This window comes from Schistocerca americana, chromosome 8 (assembly GCF_021461395.2).
Source record: "Schistocerca americana isolate TAMUIC-IGC-003095 chromosome 8, iqSchAmer2.1, whole genome shotgun sequence".
NCBI classification, from domain to species: Eukaryota; Metazoa; Arthropoda; class Insecta; order Orthoptera; family Acrididae; genus Schistocerca; species Schistocerca americana.
In genome coordinates, this window is record NC_060126.1 from 473,636,094 (window position 1) to 473,656,185 (window position 20,092).

At 41.6% G+C, this 20,092-nt stretch overlaps 1 protein-coding gene across 3 annotated transcripts in view; it reads right to left on the reverse strand.

The window, feature by feature from the left end:
- The window catches only part of LOC124545173 (protein angel homolog 2), a 166,544-nt gene that overhangs the window by 140,785 nt on the left and 5,667 nt on the right, over positions 1-20,092 (reverse strand). For all 3 annotated transcript variants that reach the window (XM_047124010.1, XM_047124009.1, XM_047124008.1), the window contains one exon: positions 12,596-12,667. In XM_047124010.1, coding sequence (XP_046979966.1) covers positions 12,596-12,667 — 72 coding nt within the window. The remainder of the gene's footprint in view (positions 1-12,595; positions 12,668-20,092) is intronic.

Sequence of the window (20,092 nt, forward strand, 5' to 3'; positions counted from 1 at the left end):
CATAAACACTCAACATTGTCAGTGTCGGAACAGAAATTTTCGTTTTGATCTGTTAGGTAGTCTGAAATCTGCCTTCTATTACTCTTGCTAAACAGATAAACCTTCCTCCCTTTTTTTATATTCCTATTAACTTCCATATTCAGGGATGCTGCAACGGCCTTATGATCACTGATTCCCTGTTCTGTACATACAGAGTCGAAAAGTTCGGGTCTGTTTGTTATCAGTAGGTCCAAGATGTTATCTCCACGAGTCGGTTCTCTGTTTAATTGCTCGAGGTAATTTTCGGATAGTGCACTCAGTATAATGTCACTCGATGCTCTGTCCCTACCACCCGTCCTCAACATCTGAGTGTCCCAGTCTATATCTGGTAAATTGAAATCTCCACCTAAGACTATAACATGCTGAGAAAATTTATGTGATATGTATTCCAAATTTTCTCTCAGTTGTTCTGCCACTAATGCTGCTGAGTCGGGAGGTCGGTAAAAGGAGCCAATTATTAACCTAGTTCGGTTGTTTAGTGTAACCTCCACCCATAATAATTCACAGGAACTATCCACTTCTACTTCACTACAGGATAAACTACTACTAACAGCGACGAACACCCCACCACCGGTTGCATGCAATCTATCCTTTCTAAACACCGTCTGTACCTTTGTAAAAATTTCGGCAGAATTTATCTCTGGCTTAAGCCAGCTTTCTGTACCTATAACGATTTCAGCTTCGGTGCTTTCTATCAGCGCTTGAAGTTCCGGTACTTTACCAACGCAGCTTCGACAGTTGACAATTACAATACCGATTGCTGCTTGGTCCCCGCATGTCCTGACTTTGCCCCACACCCGTTGAGGCTGTTGCCCTTTCTGTACTTGCCCAAGGCCATCTAACCTAAAAAACCGCCCAGCCCACGCCACACAACCCCTGCTACCCGTGTAGCTGCTTGTTGCGTGTAGTGGACTCCTGACCTATCCAGCGGAACCCGAAACCCCACCACCCTATGGCGCAAGTCGAGGAATCTGCAGCCCACACGGTCGCAGAACCGTCTCAGCCTCTGATTCAGACCCTCCACTCGGCTCTGTACCAAAGGTCCGCAGTCAGTCCTGTCGACGATGCTGCAGATGGTGAGCTCTGCTTTCATCCCGCTAGCGAGACTGGCAGTCTTCACCAAATCAGATAGCCACCGGAAGCCAGAGAGGATCCCTACCACAGGTGACACATTTGGCTGGGTGTCGACAAGACGTTCTTGTGTGGTTGAAACAATGACACTGGTAGCAGTGCATCAGGATCGGAATGTACAGCCAGACTGTGATAACTTCATAACCTGCTTTGAGGTTGGACAGAAGCACCACTCTATCAAAAGTAAGAAAGAGAGTGCGAGTGGGCACTAAGGAGGAATCAACCTTTTTCATTACACAAGGGACAGCAATGACACCTTGATCAGAGAGGTAAGGCTGGATTTTGGCCTCGGTTAGACCATTGAGCAGCCTGGTGTAAATTACACCTCGGGAAGAATTCAAAGTTCTATGGGCCTCAACACGAAAAGTGTAACTGTGGAGAAGCGAGATAGTAAGCAGCGGTTGCGTTCCAGCATCAGAAGTGGTCTCCTAAAGCAAAGTGCCATTCCATAAACTAGAGCAGGATTTACAGGGCCAGCAATTGCATCAACACATTTCTGAATAATAAACCGATTTACCGTGGCGAATGACTGACCATCTTCAGTACGTGAGACCATGAGGAGCTGTGGTGTAGCGGGAAAGGGCTTTGAATTATGTTTGCATTTTGTAGACGTTAAGTGGGAAGATGATTGATTCGTGGTGAGGAAATCCCCATGATTGCCAGTGTCTCCGATGGCGTGTTCCTTTCAACTGGCGGCCCCCACCACAAGTGGGTGCACCCGCCTTAGGTGATTGTTCACACTTCGGGTCACAACTCCCTAACACCTGACAGAGGAACCAATCAGCAATTTGCGAAGGTTACAGCTCAGGCAATCACCCCTCCCTTGGCCTGACCTGTACCAGGGTATACATGCGAATCCTATCTGTCAACCCAGGGCTGGGAATTACGCGTTACCCAGTCACTTGGCACAGAGAGGAAGAAGAAAAAAGAGGATCCCCCAACACTGACGCGGAGGAGTGAGAGGAGAAGGGAAACAAAGAAAGGAAAAAGGAGCAAAAAACAAATAACAAAGGAGAGACTGTTCGTATGTCAGCGACAGAATGCAGAACATTCCCAATAATACCCCAAGCATGTTCCCCAGGGGAGAGGAAAAAGAATAGCAAGAGGATAGACAAGCAGCACCTAAAGGAAATAAAAGGCAGCAAAGGCTGTGGCCCCGTGGTGGCCTAGCACGAACCCACCAAAGATGGCGAGCCTCCTGGTGGGATGGACTCCAATGATGACCTGATCATAGAGGTACATTTGGATTTCTGCCTTGGTCAGACCATCAAGCAGCCTATCGTAAATAACACTATGCGAAGAAGTCTGCATTTGATGGGTCTCAACACGAAAAGGATAGCCATGGAGTTGTTGTGACTGAGTATCAGAAGTAGTATCGAAAAGTAAATTGCCATTGCGTACACAAGAGCAGGAACTCAAAGGGCCTTTTTGAATAATAAACGGAGTTACCGTACCAAAGGACTGACCGTCTAGCCTCATTCTGTTTATGTTTAGCATACGCAGACTGTGGAGATGATGATTGGCTCACTGCAAGAAAAGTCCCCCATGAAACTTCCTCGCAGATTAAAACTGTGTGCCGGACCAAGACTCGAACTCGGGACCTTTGCCTTTCGTGGGCAAACTGCTCTGCAAGGTATGCAGGAGAGCTTCTGCGAAGTTTGGAAGGTAGGAGATGAGATACTGGTGGAATTAAAGCTGTGAGGACGGGCGTGAGTCGTGCTTGGGTAGCTCAGTTGATAGAGCACTTGTCGGCGAAAGGCGAAGGTCCCGAGTTAGAGTCTCGGTCCGGCACACAGTTTTAATCTGCCAGGAAGTTTCATATCAGTGCACACTCCGCTGCAGAGCGAAAATTTCATTATGGGAAGTCCCCCATGATTGCAGGTGTCTCCAGTGGTGCACTCCTTCCAACTGAGGCCCTCCTCAGAGGGGGGCACATCTGCCTTAGGTGACTGTTCAAACCTCAAGTCACATCTCCTAAACACCTGACAGTGATACCTACTGGCATTTTGGGAAGGTAACAACTCAGGCAATCACCCCTCCCTGGGTCTGGCTTGTACCGGGGGTACGTGCAAACCCTACCTGTCGACCCAGGGCTGGGAATTACGCATTACAGTACAGTCACCTGTTACGCTTCAGATGCCTGCTCCCTCAGGAGCGCACAGGGAGGAGGAGGAGGAGGAGGAGGAAGAAGAAGAAGAAGAAGAAGAAGAAGAAGAAGAAGAACTTCATGATTTCCTTCAATGTTTGAGAGAATTTAGAGTATTTTTCTTGGATCTTTGTGCCACCCAGATTTCTGATGCTTGAGAATTCCTTTTTAACATTTCTTTGGGGCTAATTAATTTTTTTCATAAATAGTGATCTGTTCCAGTGCTGATTCTCTTCTTGATTCTTATATTTATAATTTCATTCTTGTTTTGTCTAGATATTTCCAAGTGATCTATTTCAAACAATGGAAAATCCAGGATGCAATGTAACAATATTATGACAAGGAAAGCTGATACTATATACCTGAGATTGTGAGTCACGGATAGGCACAACAAAATGACTGTCACAAATAAAGATTTCAGCCAGTAAGGCCTTCATCAAAAATACCCGACAAACACTCACACACTCTTATGCAAACGCAACTCACAAACATGACTGCAGTCACAGGCAAATGAAGCCACACTGCGAGCAGCAGCATCAGTGCATGACGGGAGTGGCGATTGGTTGGGGGTAAGGAGGAGGCTGGGGTAGGGAGGGGGAAAGATAGTAGGGTAAGGGTGGCAGACAGTTAACTTCTGCTGGGGAGAGTGCAGGTATGAGGTGCAGAGTAGGTAGGGCAGCTATGTGCAGTCAGGAGATTAGACCCGGTTCAGATTCACTGACATCTTTGCGATCTGGATTGAGGGTGAGGATATCCTATCCATATTCCTTCAGAAACATAACAACTTCTCCCCTGTTTGCTTCACCTGGTCCTACTCAACCCAACAAGCCATCTTCCTAGATGTTGACCTCCACCTCAAAGAGGGCTACATCAGTGCCTCTATCCATATCAAACCTACTAACCACCAGCGATACCTCCCTTTGACAGCTGCCACCTCTTCCATACCAAAAGTCCCTTCCATACAGCCTAGCCACCCGTGGTCATGGCACCTGCAGTGATGAGCAGTTCCTCTCGAAATATACCAAGGGTCTCACTGAAACCTTCACAGACCATAATCATCCTCCCAACTTTGTACAAAAACAAATCTCCCGTGCCTTATCTTTCCAGTCTTCCACAACCTTCCAAAGTCCCACTGGTCAGCCACAGAGGAGCATTCCTCTCTTAACTCAGTACTACCCACGACTGGAGCAACTGAATAACATTCTCTGCCAGGGTTTTGACCACTTCTCGTCTTGTTCTGAAATGAGAAATGTCCTGCCCACTATCCTTCCCACACCTCCCACAGTAGTATTCCACCGTCCACTGAACCTACACCATATACTCTTGTCCATCACAACCCCTTCTCCCAACCCCTTACCTCATACCCCTGCAACAGACCTGGATGCAAGACTTGTCCCATACATTCTCTCGCCGCCACCTACTCCAGTCCGGTCACACGCATCACTTATCTCATCAAAGGCAGGGCTATCTGTGAAACCAGTCATGTGATTTACAAGCTAAGCTGCAACCACTGTCCTGCAATCTATGTGGGCTCGACAACCGGCAAGTTGTCTGTCCGCATGAATGACCACTGACAAACTGTGGCCAAGAAACAAGTGGACCATCCTGTTGCTGAGCACGCTGTCAAACAAGACATCCATAACTTAAATGACTGCTCCACAGCCTGTGCTATATGGATCCTTCCCTCCACCACCACCACCACCACCACCACCACCACCACCACCTTTTCTGAATTGCGCAGTTGGGAACTTTCCCTGCACTATATCCTACATTCTCGTAACCCCTCCAGGCCTGAACCTTCATTTGTCATTGTCCTCACCCATCCAGCCCCTTCCTTGATCCCATTCCAGCACTACTCAGCCCTCATTCCACCATTGCACCCAGTCTTTTTACTTCTCTCCTTTTCCATCAACCCCTCCCCCCCCCCCCCCCCCACCACCACCACCACTATCCTGCCCTCCGTCTGATCTCCTGACTGCACACAGCTGCCCTACCCTCTCTCCACATCATTCCTGCGCTCTCCCCAGCAGCACTTCACTGTCCGCCACCCCTACCCTACTATTCCTCCTCCTCCCCGTCCCAGACTCCCCCTTACCCCCACAACCAGTCACCAGTCACCACTCCCATCATGCACTGGTGCTACTGCTTGCAGTGTGGCTTCAGTTGCCTGAGACTGCAGTTTGTTTGTGTGTGTGTGTGTGTGTGTGTGTGTGTGTGTGTGTGTGTGTGTGTGTGTGTGTGTGGTCTATTTTTGACTAAGGCCTTACTGACTGAAAGCTTTATTTGTGACAGTCTTTTTGTTGTGCCTATCAGACTCAGCATCTGCACCCAGTGATCTATTTGAAATTTGTGAATTCTGGGTTTGGGGATCCCCCAAGTCTTTTGTTTCTGGGGACATTTTCTGAAGCATGTAGACATTAATTTCTAATTTAGTTTTGCATGAGTCTAGGTCATTTATTATTTATTCTTTTGCGCATGAAATAGTATCAAAGGATTTTGCAGAATAGTTTCTTCTTTCCTATTTGTACTCTGAAGTTCCCCAGACAAATTTTTTTAGCTATTAATTTTTAGATTCCAAACTTCAATTCTGCATTTAAAAATGTGGTAAAAAGATCTTAGTTTATTTAACACGTAATGTTAATTGGTTTACATTCAAATTTAATGTAAGACTTGATTTGGTTGTAGGAGGGTCACAGCAATTAAATTTATGTTCTCCTGTATTTTGACACCTGCTTTGGGGATTTTATTCATTTCATCTTTCAACTGCTACAACTGTTCAAACTTTCCAGATTTTCCCTTTTGTTATGATTCATTTATTGGAACAAGACAGTGATTAAAGTATATTTGTTTGGACTTTTGAAAGCAAAAAGTAGCTGTCTCTTACAAGGGGACGCCATGACGTTTGGATCACTTCAAACTATGTACAGTTTTAGTAGTCCATCAGGACACCATAACGTGTAAGTAGTAAGGCATACTACTTAGACAGTTTTGAGAAAATTGCAAGAGAAGTTATACGTGTTGCATATGTACTGGCACGTTGCTACTGAGCCCGAAATGGCAGTAGTCAAGTGGTTAGCATTCAAGTGCCGTAACTGGTGGCTCACGATAGATCCCCACACAACTTTTTTTTAATGCATAATTTTTTTCAAGCCTTGTCATGTTATTTCACATATATGACATTTGAAAACTAAAAGAATAAAAAATCACATCTATTTGCATGAACCTTGTAGAGTCTGTACTTGCAAGGTTGCATGTTCTTTTGTCAACTTCATACTTTTATTTGTGTTTCCAGCAGAATATATCCGGCTTTTTCCTTCTTTACAGCCAGCTCATTATCCTCCTTATCAGAGAAACCTTAAACTTTGTGGAATGGAACCCTTTCATCTACTTCCTCAGAAAGAATGCGGTTCTGATCAGTACTAAGTATGTTTTGTGCTAACATGTCAATAGTAGACCGATAAAGTTTTTCTCCAATCGCCATTGTATCTGCAGAAGTCACTGTTTATGATTCTGTATCAGTAAGGTCCGCTTCTTGAAGAAGACTATCCCAGTGTACCAACACAACTTTTAACTGACATTTTGCGAATTGTATTATAAATTGAATCTTTATGACATACATCATCCGCAGCAGTCAAAGTATCTGGAGTCACCTCCATTTTTGCATTAAAAATGTCAATTTTGTAATTTTTTAAAAAATTCACACATACATAATTTGTTCTTGCTACATTAGCAATGTCTCACCATTATGCCAGTTAATTGCCGTATAGAGCTGCTATCTGTGTCCGCAGGTCGAAGTATCCAGGTGCAAAGCAGTTCCGAATACTTTACTCAGTTGTAGATATTGATTTCACAAATCATGACATGTATGCATTTTCAGGAACACTTTATCCAGCCATCCACCAGTTAAGGAACTCAAATGCTAATCACTAGACTGCTGCCATGTCGTACTCATACTCGCTACACACCAGTGCATCATTGACTTCTCTTACAGTTATCTCAAATGTGCCTAAGCAGGACACCTCAACTACTTGCACATGCCCAGAATTTGATAGCTCTAAGGTAGGGACAGCTAAGGATTTGGCATGCAAGCGATGCTTAGCCGTGAGTGTCATAGCTCTTTCACCTGGCTGCACCCTTCCTTCACCACTACACACTTTGGAATAAATCTCATCAGACGAGGGATGAAGTTGACTGAGAGTTTAATACAGTTCTATTTTGTGTGGAATTCAGTTCCAAGATGAGTTATATTTTTCATGATCCTTTTGCCTAGATTTCCTTTGAAGAACACACAGTTTTCCGCACCTGTTGTAAGCTCACCATACAAAACAGTCACTCGCTTGAAACAGCACACTGATTGCTTTGAAGTGCTGCAGATGATGCAGAACTAGCACCAGGCAATCATGTGACCATCTACCACTAACTGCCATGTTAGTGAAGTGTCAGTCAATTACATGGAATCGATGCATTAGCTTGGGTTGACACGGCAGTTTCACAATGAGGATATCTTGTGATCACCCATGACCACATCATGAATGAAACTGCCTTGTTTTTTAGGGTATCAATGGGGACTGTTCAACACATTCACACGGAATGGTGTACCATTCACAGAGTGTAACACAGTTGTCATAATAGGATCCTAAAAGACAGGAAATGGCCACAAGTGTTACACCTAGTCAATGCTGTCACTGAATTATGAAGATCTCAACAAGTTTCTGAACCGACATAGTACAGGGAACTGCAATTAACGGACATCTTAAGTCTGTTATCTAGCAAAAGGCCATTGCTCGCAGCTGCATGTCTTCGGCGGACCATACAACAAATAAATTTAACAGTAGCCAATTGCAGGTGTGTAGTGTGGTTCCACAAGTTGTGATTTTTGCCTATGTTCAAATGGTGTAAAGTGTCAAGTGCACTGACACCCAATAACTCCTTGTTTCTTCTACATCCTGTGTAAGCTATGGACACACCTTTCTATCAAGATTACAACAAGCACATTCACAATGCACACATTCCTTGTTTGATGAACACACTGGCACCTTGACTACTCCTGCTAAACCACCTGATCTCAATCCCACAGAAAATATCTGACTATTTAGAAGAGCATGTGAGATGTAGTAATACCAACATGCTCACAATTTGACAGTTCTAAAGCAGGGACAGCCAACGATTTGGCATGCAAGTGACGCTTTGGCATGAGTGTCTTAGCTCTCTCACCTGGCTGCACTCTTCTTTCACTGCTACAGCACGCTACCCGAGTTTGAACAGAGAGAAAATGGGGGAAACTGTAAACGTGTCGCATTTAAATGGCAATGCAGTTGCACTGCATACAACCTGACTTTATATTTCATAATTCTCAACAACTTAGGTCACGAACAAAATGTATTTTGTTTTGTTTTCGGAATTCTTTAAACATAATTTTTATCTGGTACAAACTATCGATCCAAGGACAGACAGAAAATTTCAGATTTTCGCACTAAGGTTGCCATGTAATTGAGGGCTTATTTAATTTCATACCTGCAAAAAGCCTTTCACACATGTATGTTGATCAAAATATTTTGTCACGTCTGCAACCTCACGATGGAGATACAGACACACTTCCCAAAGAAAACGATGGAGAGCTCCCAGACAGTTTTATGGTAAAATAATTTATCTTTTAAATGTGAGTTGCACTGGAGATGAATCAGCTCCATCTGCACACGCACATGGGTGTTTTCGACTGGAACAGCAAACAATCTCAAAAAACAAATGCAAGACTGGCAGTGCCCATAAAATGTTTAGAAAACTATTCTTTTAATTCTTTGACCCAACAAGTTTCTTCAAACCTCACATTTTCTTTAACACCAGTGAGTTAATGGAAATGCATGGCATCTCTCGTCGGAATTTGTCCCTTTCACAAGGTGATTTTCTTTTTAAAAACATTTTAATAAAATTAGAAATATATTGTTTCTCATACTGCAGTCTTTTACTGTGGGGAGTGTGCAGTAATGTCCACTTAAAATGTGAGGTCTGCAACGCATTCCAGATGTTCTTATTTTCGTTCCTGCACTCCTTTCTCCTTCACAAATTCAAGAATAGTAGGTTCTAAGTCGAAAAATCTTTCCAGACATGCCCCTCGACTTAACCAAGGTGTAAAGTCTTCATGCCCTGCATTCAATTCCACCGAAACCTGTTGCAACTGAAATGGGATGACGTGTGTGACTTCAGAAAATTGACTATTCGTACCACAAATTTCATCATGTGATCCGTATCTCCAAATTTAGCACCAAGTGCTTCTTGATGCACAGAATAATGAGTCCTATCTGTTGATTATTATAATTTTTTGCACTTTCATATTCAACTGAATCATTTAAATTCTTTATGCTTGATCTTGTAGTATTATTCCAAAGCAATTTTGCGATACCTGTTGATTACGTAACTGTACGACACATAACAGGTATTGAAAATTATTCTACTTTTCTCCTGTCATTCCCATTCATTTTCAAGTCATGAGATTAGATTGCCAATTGCCTCCTTTTGTGCAAACAACCAGTGGACCTGTAAGCTTCCTTTATACCACCAACAAATAGCAGATGGTAAATGGTGCTGACACCATGATTCTACCAAACTGAAGGAAGTCATGCCTACTGAAAAATGCCATGTCGCAATGCTAAATGAAATGTCGTGTTGTATCAAGTACTTCCAATTAGTACCTAACAGACCTGAGCTTAAGCCAACACATCATGTTCGTGTGCAGTTTGGCACGCCATGGCCAACCCTGCTCTATTGGGTATATGTAACGTAGTTTCTGATCTACAAATAAGTCAATACCTCTTATACTATTTACTTATGTTGTTCTTACAAACCTATTCTCTATATACACTGGAGAGCCAAAGAAATTGGTACACCTACATAATATCAAGTAGGGCCCCAGCGAGCACGCAGAAGTGCTGCAACACAACGTGGCATTTACTCAAGTATTGTCTGAAGAAGTGCTGGATTGACTTGACACCATGAATCTGCAGGGCTGTCCATAAACCTTAAGAGTAAGAGGGGGTGGAGATCTCTTCTGAATAGCATGTTACAAGGCATCCCAGATGCGCTCAATAATGTTCGTGTCTGGGGAGTTTGGTGGGCAGCAGAAGTGTTTAAACTCAGAAGAGTCTTCCTGGAGCCACTCTGTAGCAATTCTGGATGTGTGGGGGTCACATTGTCCTGCTGGAATTGCCCAAGTCCGTTGGAATGCACAATAGACATGAATCGATGCAGGTGATCAGACAGGATGCTTATGTATGTGCCACCTGTCAGAGTCATATCTAGACATATCAGGGGTCCTATATCACTCCACCTGCACATGCCCCACACCATTACAGAGCCTCCACCAGATTGGACAGTCCCTGCTGAAATGCAGGGTCCATGGATTCATGAGGTTGTCTCCACACCAGTACATGTCCATCTGCTCGATACAATTGGAAATGAGACTTGTCTGACTAGGCAACATGTTTCCAGTCATCAAGAATCCGATGTCGGCGTTGACGGGCCCAGGTGAGGTGTAAAGCTTTGTGTCATACAGTCACGAAGGGTACACAAGCGGGCCTTCGGCTCCGAAAGCCCGTATCAATGATGTTCCGATGAACGTTCGCATGTTGACACTTGTTGATGGTCCAGCATTGAAATCTGCAGCAATCTGCGGAAGGGTTGCACTCCTGTCACATTGAACAATTCTCTTCGGTCATCATTGGTCCCATTCTTGCAGGATCTTTTTCTGGCTGCAGTGATGTCAGGGATTTGATGTTTTAACAATTTCCCGATATTCATAGTACACTTGTGAAACGGTGGTATGGAAAAATCCCCACTTCATTGCTACCTCGGAGATGCTGTGTCCTATTGCTCATGTGCAGGTGTAACACCACCTTCAAACTTACTTAAATCTTGGTAACCTGCCATTTTAGCAGCAGTAACCAAGCTAACAACTGCACCAGACACTTGTCTTATATAAGCGTTGCCGACCACAGCACTGTATTCTGCTTGTTTACATATCTCAGTATTTGAATACACATGCCTATACCAGTTTTTTTGGCGCTTCAGTGTATAACGAACAACATAAATCAATACGTAAACGTTCATTTGCTCAAAAATCTCAAGTCTCTGAAAGTTCTTCACTAATTGCTTTGAAATTTTAGAACAACTTTGCATTTGAATATGTGTATCTTATACCTACTGGAGCGGCGCATGTAATACTTAGAGGGAAATGTTACAAAAATCTCAAAGTCTGACTGATTTACTTCAAATTTATTAACTAATAAACATCCAGATGGACACGCTACATACTGTTTTAAATGACAATGTTGTATTTATGGCTTATAGGCATATGATTATAATATTGAGTCTGAACCACCCAAAACTTTGTTCCATTAGCAGTTTAAATTATAAGAAATACTGTAACTGAAGTTCCTATCCTCATAGATCCAGCAGCTGGAGAGGCCTCTCTCATGGCCTGTGTACCAATGGTCTCGACCGATTTACCCAATCACTTTAATCAGCTCCAGTTCACAATCAAGTTTTTGTTTCAATAACAACAAACAAGGCTCAAGCTCAGAAACAGTGATAAGATGCTAGAGAAGGGTGCAGGAAACAGGATAGAGGGGGGAGGGGGGGGGAGGAGGAGATTATGCACAGAGAGAAGGAACAGGAAAAGGAGATGGACAAAGAGAGGAGAGGAGGAGATGAAAAAAGGGAGAGGGAAGAGAGGAGATGGACAAAGAGGGGGGTGAGTGGGAAAGAAGGAGTTATGAGATATACCCAGTACCCATAAATATTGAGCAACTGTGAAGCATTGCCCAGTTTCAGAAAATCACCCCAACATCTGCTGCTAATATGCCAGCAAACAAGTCAGCACTATGAGAAATTAAACATGTTCTTCTCTTTCATTCCCATTTAACCAGAATGAGTCACTGCAATGTGTGGCTGAGTCCAGCTACTTATTTTTATTTATGTAACTGTTCATTTTCCAATCCACTTCACTAACCCCTACCAAGTTTAACTTTCAGTCATTATCGCAAATCACTACATTTAAGTGTCTGTATTATAAGATGTGTTGTTTTTTATCCCAAAGTTCCATTGTGTGTGTGTGTGTGTGTGTGTGTGTGTGTGACTTTTTGAAGCATCTGTCAAAAACTACTTTGTTGTCCATAATGTAAGACTACTTTCCAAATGATGTTAATGAACTATTGCATTTCCCCATCTAGCTGAAATAAGATATTTCACACGGAAAAAAGTTTTGAAAAAAAAAAGAGTAATCACCTGAGTAATACATATTTGATCCGTTGGGTGTATACTCCCAATTTCGGGATATTTTATTGTTGCATTCTGCACCTGTAACCCAGAAACGGCAAAATATTAAACAATAAAATAGTAGTGTATCTACTTCAAAATGTGTGGAACTTATGGAAATGAGTTTTTGCAGCAAATAAATAAAAAACAAAACTTGACATAAAATACTAAGCTGCAAAATGAAGGTCTTAATTAAGTAAGAATGAGCGATAAAGGTCCATTTCTTTCATTATATGTCCTGTGTGAGAATGTCGTCCTCCTCATGCACATTCATTGTTACATGACTGCAGAAAAATATTTTTCTCATTATTCACTGCACAAATAATTATAGGTTGCAATAAAAATTATGTTTTAAAGGAAACTAGTTGTGGCATACATAAATAAAGAACATACTATATTGAGTGAAATTGAAGGTATGGATGCAACACAACCCAGAAAGCTTTGAATCAAGCAACAGATTCTTATGGGACACTTTATGGTGTTTTTTCTTCTGATAATCTGACATGAAGCTCTATAGTATCTTTCATAATATGAACATTCCATTTATACGAAAGACATTTTCATATGTGAACCAATACTTTGAATATTTATGAGTTGCAAGACATGATGCACTAAATATGTGTATTCAAAATTCCATATTAGTATCACATAGCAGATGCAATAAAGTGAGAAATTATAATTTAACTGGATAGATAAAAAAAAAATCTACTCACCAAGCGTCGGCAGAACACACACATAAAAGAAGGTTGTAATTAGGTAAGTTCCAGAGCCAGTGGCTTATTCTTCAGGTAGAACAGTTGAAGGGAAAGGAACAGGGGTGAAGGAATAGGACTGTAGAGGACTAGGAAAAGGGGTTGATTTTGGGAAAGTCACCCAGAACTGCAGGTCAGGGGAGACTTACCACATGGGATGAGAAGAAAAGACACATTGTTGGGGACTGCATCAGACAAGATTTGAAAACTTGAGAGTTTAAAGGTGGAAGACAGGGTAATATATAAAACAGAGATTACTGCTTAACATCATGCACAAGTTAATAAGAGTGAAAAGCTAAGTGCACTGTACGTAACAGAGGTGGGAAGGGGTCAGACAACACAATGAAAGGTGTAGAAAAATGGCAACAAGCAATATCCTGTTGCGGAGCATACGCTACAATATGACAATCGTGACCTCGGGGCCTGTTTCATCACATGCGCCATCTGGATTCTTCCCCCAGACATCAGAGTCTCAGAACTCCAGAGGTGGAAACTAGTGCTACAACTTGACCTTGGTTCTCACCACCCACCTGGCCTCAATTTACATAAATTTCTTCAGTCTCAACATTTTTTCACTGTAGCTACTCTTCCCTTCACTCTGTTTTAGTTTTATAAATCTTTCATTGTCCTACACACCTATTTTTAACAGCCTGGTAGGGATCCCAAACATCTGAGCAGTACTCAAGAATAGGTTGCAAAAGTGCTCTATACAGAGTCTCCTTTAGAAATGAACCACATTTCTCTAAAATTCTCCCAAGGAACCAAAGTCGACTATTCACTTTCCCTACTACTGTCCTTAAGTGTTTGTTCTAATTCATATAGCTTTACAACATTACGACCAATATTTAATCGATGTGACTGTGTAAAGCAGCATACTAGTAACTGTGTATTCGAACATTATGGGATTGTTTTCCCAACTTATCTGTGTTAACTTCCAGTTTTCTACATTTAGAGCAAGCTGTTCTTCATCACACCAACTAAAAATTTTATCCAAATCATCTGGTATCCTCCTAAAGTCACTCTACGGTGACACCTTCCTGTACACCATTGCATCATCAGCAAACAATCACAAACTGCTGCTCTTTATTAAGAACTACAGACGCGTGGAACTGCACAACTGTATTACACACATATAAACAATTCTTTTATAATGACAGTAGGCAAAAAGTCCATTATGTATCTTTTGGAAACCCAATGATTCCTCTGTAACAATCCTTGTGCATTCTAAAAGTTGCTACAGAAACACTTTAATACAATTCTGCACTATAATCAATGAAATCACTTCTTGCCAACTACATATCACGTACGTTATGTGACTGGAATGAGGACTTCCTAGTACACAGAAAGCAATACGTCATACCTATAGGCAGGAATGATAGCAGAATATATTAATGTCACACACGAATATGACTGAACTATCACTATTTACAATTTTTGTAAATGAATAGTCTACATTGTGTGAATTATGAGAATGTTTCTGTAACCCTGTTACCATAGCACGAACTGTGATTTCCAAAAAAGAATAACAAATTGAGTAGAAATTGTACATGTAAGAAGATTTAGAGCTGTTTTCCTGATCCAACAACTTCAAATAGGGTATTCTGAATTAATCGAGGTGGTGATTCCTACTGGTACACCATGGCTGACAATTCCTATTCTTGAAGAGAATTAATTAGTCATTTAGGCACAAATAACAGCGCAATGGCATGGTACTAACTAACTACCTTCCCCACTTGTTTGTGATTATTACACTCAATAAAATGAATTAAATTTTTTTCTGTATGTTTACTAAATGTATTATTATTATTATTGTTATTTTCATGCTATCATCATTTTGGAATGTTACAACTGATTTTTTTACATTTGTGAATCTTTTATTTGAAATTTTAAAATATTTAAAGATGTGTTCCATGACACTTAAGTAAAGTCTGCTTATAAAAAAGGAAAACTACGAATAACATGTGGATGTAACAGAAAGAAACTTTTTTTAAGAATAAAATACCAAATTTAGAAGGCTTTCAAAGTAAAATAAATAAGAAATCGGGAACCATATAGACAGAAGAAAGGAAGTAACAATGTAGGAGATGGAGTACTGTACAATAGGAAACAAACAAACAAAAAAAGGAGGAAGTTATTACCTAATTCTCTCTGGAAGCCATCTACAACAGACAATTTGTACGCCCACTCATTATGAGAATATATTACATCTCATGTCAACAAACAGACCTGACCTTTTCTGAGTATACCCACACAGAAACTAGTATCAGGGAGCGTGAGGCAGTTGTACAAACAATGGCTACCAAAGTGCAAAGAGCAACTAAACAAAGAAGAGAGATTTACATGTTCAGCAAACTAGATAAAGAAGCAAGTAGGGTCTTAAATACAAGCTCAAGACATTTACTTCTGGATGCGCAGAAGAGCTGTGGCTCATGTTTAAAAGAATAATTGACCACACACTAGATAAGCATGTACTTACAGACCAGTTCATGATCGAAAAGACCCTCCACAGCAAACACGTCACTCTAAAGAAACTCCTGAAGAAACAGCTACTTCTGCATAATAGGTATAAAACAAGTATTGGGCCATGGTAATGAGATGCGGAGTGAAACACACTTGGCTACCAAGAGGGCAATGACTACCAAAGCAGAATCTTATCAACAGGTTTCACACAAAAACAAGATATTTTGGTCATATGTAAAGAAACATATGAATGCCCCAGCTTACTTCTCGCACCACTGCAGATATGAATAATATATTGTCAGTGGCATTGAGAAATATTTAAAATCCCTATGTTAAAAATTCTGTCAGAGACGGCAAAGGACTTGGAAGAGCAGCTGAACGGAATGGACAGTCTTGAAAGGAGGATATAAGATGAACATCAACAAAAGCAAAATGAGGATCATGGAATGTAGGTGAATTAAGTCGGGTGATGCTGAGGGAATTAGATTAGGAAATGAGACACACAGTAGTAAAGGAGTTTTGCTATTTGGGGAGCAAAATAACTGATGATGGTCGAAGTAGAGAGGACATAAAATGTAGACTGGCAATGGCAAGGAAAGGGTTTCTGAAGAAGAGAAATTTGTTAACATCGAGTAGGCCTATAGATTTAAGTGTCACGAAGTCATTTCTGAAAGTATTTGTATGGAGTGTAGCCATGTATGGAAGTGAAACATGGATGATAAATAGTTTGGACAAGAAGAGAGTAGAAGCTTTCGAAATGTGGTGCTACAGAAGAATGCTGAAGATTAGATGCGTAGATCACATAACTAATGAGGAGGTATTGAATAGAATAGGGGAGAAGAGGAGTTTGTGGCACAACTTGACAAGAAGAAGGGACCTGTTGGTAGGGCATGTTCTGAGGCATCAAGGGATCACAAATTTAGCATTGGAGGGCAGCGTGGAGGGTAAAAATCGTAGAGGGAGACCAAGAGGTGAATACATTAAGCAGATTCAGAAGGATGTAGGTTGCAGTAAGTACTGGGAGATGAAGAAGCTTGCACAGGATAGAGTAACATGGAGAGCTGCATCAAACCAGTCTCAGGACTGAAGACAACAACAACAACAACAACAACAACAACAACATGTTAAAAATTCTCACGGGATCAACAGATTCCTTGTCACATATGCTGACAAGTTAACTCCCTAGGAAATTTGTGGTAAGGTCTTATGGGACCAAACTGCTGAGGTCATCGGTCCCTAAGTTTACGCACTGCTTAATCTAACTTAAACTAACGCTAAGGACAACACACACACCCATGCCCGAGGGAGGATTTGAACCTCCGACAGCGGGAGCCGCGAGGACCGTGACAAGACGCCTTAGACCGCGCGGCTGTTAACTCCCTTCTGAACCACAATATATGCTAGAACATTTGAACAAAAATACTGTATCCAGTGACTCGAAGAAAGCACACGTCACACCCACCTACAGCAAAGGTAGAAGAACCGATCTACAAAACTACCATTCAATTGCACTGATGTACATCTGTTGCAGAATCCTAGAGCATAGCAAACACAAAGCAGTATCTAGACCAGAAGGACCTCCATACTAATCAGTATGGATTCTGTGAACCCAGATAGTGTGCAATGGAACTTGGTCTTTTCTCATGTGACATCCTGAAAACCACAGCCCAAGGCAATCAGGTATACACATTATTTTTTTACTTCTCAAAAGCATTTGAGTCAGTACAACAGAAATATTGTTTAACAGAAGAATAATTATACGGGGCAGCAAACCAAATTTGTGATTGGACTGATGATTTCTTGGTAGGGAGGATGCAACAGGTTATCAATGATGGAAAGTCATTGACAGTTCTACAAGTAATGCCAGGGAAGTCTGTTGGGACCGTTGTTGCTCATGCTGTATGCTAATAACCAGGCGGACAATATTAATAGCACCCTCAGAATTTTTGCGAATAAAGCAGTTACCTATAATCAAACTGCAGGAATATTCAGTCAGATTCTGATGAAATTTCAAAATGGTCCCAAGACTGGCCACCTGTTATAAACGTTCAGAAATGTAAAACTGTGCACTCCAACAAATACATAAAGTAATAGTATCATATGCCTACAATATGAATGAACTGCATTTGGAATTAATCAACTCACACAACCAGGGTGTAGATATTATACATTGCCTTTTTTTTTTTAAAAAAAAAAAAAAAAAAAAAAAAAAAATACACCTGGAAAGACGGAAGTTTTGATCCAAAGATGACATGTGCTAGCTGGGGATAGTAGATGGATTGACAACAGTTTCAGCATTGTCCGCCAACAGTTAGCGTAGGAGCATAGCTACCAGATCGCCATCTGTGTCTAGTCTTTAACAAGGAATGCTCACAGGCAGTGGTGCAAACGTGTGAAGCAAATAGGCAACCGTACCATGGAGACACACTCTTGCTTCCTACGACCAACTGAGCGAGTTTGAACGGAGTCAAACCGTGTCCTTCTGTGTGGCAGGAAGGTCGTTTCTGGGGAACTGCCACACAGGCTGGATGTGCTGTGTTGGTTGCGCAGTGTTGCTGATATCAGTGATACATGAACATTCTCACACACGCAGACAAGCTTCTGAACATCCATGAAGTACAGACGCCACCAGTATCACCGTATTGTTAGGGCAGTCGTGGTAGATTGTACAGCTACTATAGCACAAATAGGAGGGCTTGTGAGCCCAGACATGTCAAAATGAACTGTTGTGAACCAGTTATTAGCAGTGGCACTACAGGCATGTGCACCTCTAGCCCGTCTTCCACTTACGCCACAGCGTCAACGCGTACTACTCGACTGGTGCTGTGAGAGAATCACTTGCAAGTGCAACAGCACACCATGGTCTTCAGTGACAAAAGGAGATTCCACCTATAAGCAAGTGATGGTAGTTATATAACACAGGCCAGCTGAGTGCTATCTTGTAGAGTGCATTAGTCCAAGACATGCTGGCCACAACCCAGGCTGTTTGGTCTGGAGTGTGACTGTTCCACTTTGGTATTTCTGAAAGGGACACTAACCAGTGCTCGGTACATGCAGACTGGTCTTTAAATACGTCTGCTTGTGTCTGTATATGTGTGGATGGATGTGTGTGTGTGTGTGTGTGTGTGTGTGTGTGTGTGTGTGTGTGTGTGTGTGTGTGCGCGAGTGTATACCCGTCCTTTTTTCCCCCCTAAGGTAAGTCTTTCCACTCCCGGGATTGGAATGACTCCTTACCCTCTCCCTTAAAACCCACATCCTTTCGTCTTTCCCTCTCCTTCCCTCTTTCCTGATGAGGCAACAGTTTGTTGCGAAAGCTTGAATTTTGTGTGTATGTTTGTGTTTGTTTGTGTGTCTGTCGACCTGCCAGCACTTTCATTTGGTAAGTCACATCATCTTTGTTTTTAGATATATTTTTCCTACGTGGAATGTTTCCCTTTATTATAACCATATCATAAATTTAAATCTTACTTAGTTAGCTGTTACTGTAATACAATGGAAAATTAAAATTGGAAGCTGATGAAATTTTATGTCAATTTCTTGCTACATTTTCTACACCAATACTGCTGGAAACATATTAGGGAACTAATTCCATTCACAACATATACAACTGCATAAGAAAGACTGTTGTCAAAGAAAAGTAATTTGATAAAAATTCAGATTTCTGTAGAAGTGATGAGGCTTCCTCTTAAATTACCTCAAGCTACCCTACCACTGATAACACAAAATCACCCCTATGCACAATGATTTTCACTGTTCGATAATAATAAAATGGCCCTCTTCTAGCTAATGTTCCTGAATCCAAACATATTCTGATTTCTGAATCTACACCTATTCTCCACAGGCCACCTTAAGAGTATCAGTGTCACTTCCCCATTTTCCTATATCAGTCGCGAATGATTCATGGGAAGAACAATTGCGGTGAGCCTCTGTATACGCTCAAATGTCTCAATTTTATCTTGATGGTCTTTTCGCGATGTATACATAGGAGGAAGCAAAATATTGGCCGACTCTTCTAGGAACATCCTTTCTATGAATTTTAACAGTAAACCTTTCCATAGTGCAGAATGCCTTTCTCGTAGTATCTGTCACTGAGCTGGCTGAGCATCCTCAGCATATTTTACCAAATGAATCTATAAAGAAAGGTGTTGCACTTCTTTGGGTCTTGTCTATTTCCTCTGTCACTCTTATTTGGGGTGGATTCCAGACTGATGAGCAATATTCATGTTTTGTAAGCTACTTCCTTTGTTGGCAGACT